Source organism: Centroberyx affinis, unplaced genomic scaffold (genome assembly GCF_046629955.1).
Source record: "Centroberyx affinis isolate AG114_WGS23_722 - 3 ecotype Tasmania unplaced genomic scaffold, CSIRO-AGI_Caff_v1 ptg000557l_1, whole genome shotgun sequence".
NCBI classification, from domain to species: domain Eukaryota; kingdom Metazoa; phylum Chordata; class Actinopteri; order Beryciformes; family Berycidae; genus Centroberyx; species Centroberyx affinis.
Window position 1 is genome coordinate 549232 of NW_027279200.1, and position 6000 is coordinate 555231.

At 44.1% G+C, this 6000-nt stretch overlaps 1 protein-coding gene across 1 annotated transcript in view; it reads right to left on the reverse strand.

Annotated features, from left to right (window-relative positions):
• The window catches only part of atp11c (ATPase phospholipid transporting 11C), a 44929-nt gene extending 39532 nt beyond the window's left edge, over positions 1–5397 (reverse strand). Inside the window, exon 1 of the mRNA XM_071518184.1 lies at positions 4898–5397. Within this exon, the coding sequence (XP_071374285.1) occupies positions 4898–4924 (27 nt within the window). The 5' untranslated portion in view covers positions 4925–5397. The remainder of the gene's footprint in view (positions 1–4897) is intronic.
• Positions 5398–6000: the final 603 nt, after the last annotated feature.

The following is a 6000-nucleotide window of genomic DNA, read 5'->3' on the forward strand; positions in this document are numbered from 1 at the left end:
AGCATGCGTTTGTGACTCGTTAAATCCTCACATGGAGGTTACGGTTCTTCTTCTTCTGTGTGTCAGCCAGTATCATTTCAGGTGGCAAAGAAAGTGACAATGAAAAGCTGGGATGACGAAACATCGGAGATGCTGGCTTCTCTCCTCCTCCCTTCCCTGCTCACTCGCTCTCCTGGCTCAGACACAGACGGAGACACACATAGACAAAAAAATATCCCCCACACATCTCAGCATTCTCTTCACATCTCACTGCGAATGCTCTCTGGGTAATGCTAGAGCTGGAGCACGCCACAGAGAATCTCTGGATGAGCCTTTATAAATATATGGATGACGAGAATGCATTTTAAGTGCTGCTACCCTGGCGAGGATACGTGGGTCAGGAGAGGAGGAGCGATGTGAGGAGAATTCAAAATAAATGAAGCCACCTGAATTATTTAGAGGTACAAACTGAGAATTCAACCTCGCTTTTAAAAGGAAATGGAAAATTGCCACAAAAAGCCATGGTGCATCTGTGGTTCCCTTATATCCCACCTCACCTTACGCCACCCACCCACTCCATCGTCAACCACTAAAGTCAGCCTGACAGAGTCTGTCCATTATGTGAGCACAGTGAGCAAGGAGAGGGAGAAGTGCAAAGAGGTTACAGGTACACCCCCTTGTTCCACAGTTTCCTTGGCTTGAGTCACGCAGGGCTTTCCTGGGCTCCCCCAGCCTATCCCACCACCCAGCTAGCCCACAGCTAGCCATTTATCCCTTTACACTGCCTCCCCCGCTACTAAATATATTTATTATCCTGCTGTGTGGTGCAGATGATCTCCACTGGCTGGATTTTCATTACTGGACAGAGAGCGGGAGACCAAACGGAGAGAGGGAGGAAGAGAAAGAAATCAGAGTAAGCAGTTCTGTCCGCCAGCCAGTTCGCGGTGCAAGACTAATGGCGGCAAAACGGAGCACAGTTCTAATCAATACCTAGCTCTCCTGATGAAACAGGCCTGATAAATCAAATGGCCCCACAGGCCTTGTATGGTCTGTGGCCTCCGGATGCACTCTTACCCTAGCTGCTCTCCCTAAAGTCCCGCTATGGGACCATCACTCTAAAACTGTCATCACCTGGTAAGAGCCCCTCATGTCTTTCCAACAGGTGCTGACTAGCTGCTACTTGGGCATGAGGGCATTAAATACCAACTGGAGTATCTGATGGTAAGACTAATTTAAATCTGTCATAAAGTGGACATCTGGAGATCTGGCATCTGGCATTTTTGCCTTTATTAGATGGTCTATAGTGAAGAGAGACCAGAAAGATTGGGGGAGAGAGAGGGCATTGACAAGCGACAAAGGTCCCAGGCTGGATTCGAACCCAGGATGTCACAGTTACATGGTATGCACCTTAGACACCATATCTGGAGCATTCTGAAGTAGATATCTCACCAAGGCCAAAACACAATGAAAGAGACATGAGCCGAGTTGTAGATTAATGGGGCCTTAATATGCATCGAAGTAGACGCAACGCCCCAATGAACACTACAGGGCAGATGGAAATATCACAAATAAAGCAGTTCCTCTTCTATTGTTGAACAAAACTTGAGTTTCCTGTGAAGAGCGATACCAGATAAAGTCTCTGAAAACCTATTTCACCTTGTGTTGTTTATGTTATCGAAATATGTTTGCACAAAAACATCTCAATATGCACGCGTGTATGTGCATGTCGCCTATTTCTACACTTGTTTGTGTAGGTATGCGTACAAATCTCTAGCCCACAGACACCCTAAGCCGACCTGAGAAGCAGGTTTGCGCTGCCCTGGGGCTCTCAAACTCTGTTTGACATGCATGCCTGCAAAGGCCTGATACAAAACAACGTCCCCTGCCAGGCAAGGGTCTGCTTATTAGTGCTTAGGTCACAGCCGAGCAGAAGCAGCAGGGCTGAGACAGACAGGCCCCAGTGCAGTCAGTATGTCAACCTGCTGCAGGACAGACAGACTGAAGAGAGACAGAGAGGGGGGTAAAAGGGTGGGGAAAGCAGAACAGGGGGAGAGGAGGACCAGAGTGGTGCTGCACCCTGGGCAGAGCTGACAGCTCTCAGGAGTAAAGATGATGACCGAAAATACCTGAGACTTCATTCGGCACTCAAGACCCTGACATTTGACGGACCTCAAAACGCAGTGGAATTTGCGTGCGAGAGAGTTGTAACACAGTCACATGGTGAGCCCCACCAGCTTGCAATTAGAGCCCCCTCCAAAGGTACTTAAAACAGCTCCATCACGCCATACAGCACTGGAGTGTTTAAGAATCAGACGCTAAATCACAGGAAATAAAAAAAGTAGGCTAGAATCTCACTTCATATTATAATTGCTTAGAGTGCATTTTCACTTGGCAGATTAACATGCTGCTGTGACACAAAAAATGCACATGAGTATTTTTGAGTGCACTTCAGCATATGACTAAAATAATCGTAAATAAGGTGCAATTAAAATGTATGCCTATGTCCAGGCCTATGATGCTGTAGTTTTACCATAAGCCAAATAGCATGCTCAGTATCATAGACTTAACACAGAAAACACTACAATACTGCTACAATCATATAACAGTTCAGCTATTGTTTCCATTCTTCCCTTCTTAAAACTTCTCAATCTTATTACTACATAGACCTAACTCAAATCAGCTCAGTTAGTGTTAATGTGGTCATTTCACTCTCAAGTAGATGGAGGTTTGATTGTAGAAGATAAACAATTTGAGTTTAGTTGTTTTTTTTTCTTTGTCTGTTGATTTATATGTGCATTTATCATTCTGTTATGTTTTCCCTGGGTATTTTTCTGCAAAAATATATTGCAAGGAAATAAACAAATGATATATGGTATATGCAATTGGAAAATTAATTATGAGTTCTGGAAATCAAATTATTTTTAAAAAAAATAATACAAATGTGGTCATTTCAGCAGCCTTAGTATACAGATTAAGAGCACCTGTAGAGCTTCCACCCTTTAACTGGGTGGTGGAGGACTGGACCTCTTGACAGGAGCTTACTGTATGTGTGCTCTTCACTATTAACAAAGGAGCATTTTGCTATTGTAACAGAATCAAAACATAAAGCAGAAACTTGACATCTGTTGTGTCTACCTAGCTAGTGAGTGGGAGTTGGCCTACTGGTTACCATGGAGCAGGGAAGATACTGAGGAACTGCCTGGGCAATGGTGCTTTCATGTGTCTATGTTGTTCTCCTCGCAGTCAAGGCAGGGGCTCCCACAATGAATACTATCACATTTCCGCCAGGCTCCACCTCTCACAGATCACGCTGCTGCCTTCAAGGGCTTGAGAGAACATCAAAGGCAACTGTGTGATTTTGCATTCCTGTCAGACCATTACAACCTCTGGAGCTTCCCCCCGATGAAAAGCCCAGCCCCACTCATTCCCACAGCCATCTTTAATGACTTTCCAAAGACACACTAAGGGTTTAGCGGCACAGTGCATCATAGTGGGAGACTCAAGTGAGACTCATGCGGCCTCTTCAGTGCCTTTGGTATGAGCAGTCTCCCTCTCTCTCGCTCGCTCTTCATGATGCACATACCTCCCGTGGGCTAGGGGAGGGTGGTGTGAATTAGGAGGCAGAGAGCCAGAGCCTGAGATAACGGCACAATGTGCATCAATGACAGTATGGCTGGCTGCTCCACACAAAATATTATTTACAGCTCACACCGAAGAGAAATTACAGCAGCAAACCTCTCCAGAAGCAGGAAAATCCGCTGACCTGGCAACACTTAGAGAGAGGCCAGGAAGAGGGTCAGGCAGTATAATTATTATATTGCTTCTCCTTATTCACTGTCGGTATCTATACTGCTCACGTACACTATGGGGGATTCAACCCACTAGTGACAACAGGTTACTGGTGCATAAGACGATGATAAAAAGGCAGTAAAGATGGTTTAGCATTCATAAACTAGGGCTTGCGACGGTCCCTGTGGATAGTTACTCCACTATCAACTAGCCTACCCATGACTGAATAACTATAAGACCTATGAGAAGGGCAATAAAACCAAAGGCTAAACCTTAAAATGATGAGCAGTAAATTGATGACTCATGAAATGTGATGTCAAGGCAGTCAATCTCGGCAAAATACCAACTTCTTGGATGAACAAATCCAGTGGTTGGACACAAAGTAGAGTATATTCGGAAAGCAATTGCAACACAATTGGGAACAACTATTTTGTACAGGAAAAACGAGCCCAGCTGTATAGTGTTAAAGAGACAAAAGATGCATAAGCTTAAAGACACAGAGAAAATGCATAACGTGCCATTTGGTGGCTGTCTTTCTGCAAAGCCTCTCGTGATACAACCATGCTGCATATTTTTAACCATTTGTGGCCCAGTGAGAATCAGCCCCCACCCCTGGCGAAATAGTGGTCTGCCAATTGAGCTGTAGGACCAAAGCTGACCTGCGTATACAGGTGGGCGATCAAGACTTTCTTCATTGTGCATTTAATCAATAAAAACGTAAAAGGCAAACATAAAAGGTGAGTTTACATTGAGAAAAATAAACACTGCCTTCCCACAATCCCTGTATTTGAGCTGAAAGTGTAGTTTAAGGACTCTGTAAGTCAGCTACCGAGCTAGCATTACATCTGTCGTGCCTTCATCATGGCTGGCAACAACTTAGGTTAGTTACCTACTCCTCATAGGTAGCTAGCTGGCTGGCAACAGCTATGACAGCGGCTTCGTGCTGTCAAGCACTGTGAAGTAACAGTTTGTTACAGTTTCATAACCTACAGTAGACGTTGTAAAGGAAAATAGTGGCAATGCAAGCTCACAGTATTTCAGGGTAGAATCACAGCATTTAACAGCTAACTGGAGCAGCCGGATGCCACAAGCTAGCCGTGTGTGTAGTGTTGCTGCCTGGCACACATACCAAACGGTTCAGTCTTCTCCGTAGCATCTTCTAGTTTCTTATCTTCTTTGATTTCTCAATGCTGGCGAACTCCTCTGTTTCAAAAGCCACCTACAGGCTCCGTTTCAGCTTCTCTGGGGAATAACTTTGCATGTATATTAGTTAACTTGCTAGCTCCTTAGCTATCTATTTTCTACTCTAACGTTAGTTCTAGCTATATGAAATGCCGCAGCGACGCTACATCGTTTCCATTTTGTTTGATTTCGGTCTCTTCGCACCATTCGCATTCTCTCCCCGCTGAATATTTTCCGCGTTGCGGTGTACTAGTCGCGCTTCCCTCTGCTCAAGGCTGAAACAGTCCGTGACATTTTGTACTATGCCCTGTTGCTGAGACTCGTAAAAAACATCTGTCGCATGCGAGCCAATTTGCTTCCCCGGTCACTCAAAAACTGCGACCGATACATAAAAAGTAACTTCTATTTCCAATCCCTGCGCACAGGTCGCTTCACCTCCCTGTCAAACAATTTTCACTCTAGCAACCAGCAACCCACAAACGTTCCCACGTTCACAAGCTCCACCCGATGAAGGTGCGGCGAGTTTTGCTCACAATGTATGATGGGTAATGCGGTCTTAACTTGAACTACAACCATTCCAATTTCCCCTCTTTCCAGTAAATGTTGCAGGAAGGAGAGACTGGAGCCAAAGGGGCGTAAGTAAGTGTGTTATTGTAGATTTTACAGGAGAGCCAAAACAAATTTTGATCAAACTTGGATCAGCTGCCGTTACCACATACTAAGCACAATATTTTAACTTTTTTGTGTTATCAGATTGAGCATTAGGCTACTATAAAAACAATACTGCTACAGTTTAAGTTGAATTATATTTGTTAACTCTTTTAAAAATGGCAAAAGAGTGAAATACGCCTTTCTGACACAAACGTTGTCCCAATACAGCCATGCAGCATATGGGCGTATGTAAGTAAACAATTGTAAAACACATTAATTTTAATACAAATCTAGCAATTACACTTCATTCAACACTGAAATATACAACAAGATTAGAATGAATATCTTTATCTTGAAGTAATGCTCAGCAACTTAAAATTGTAGGCTACATGGAACATA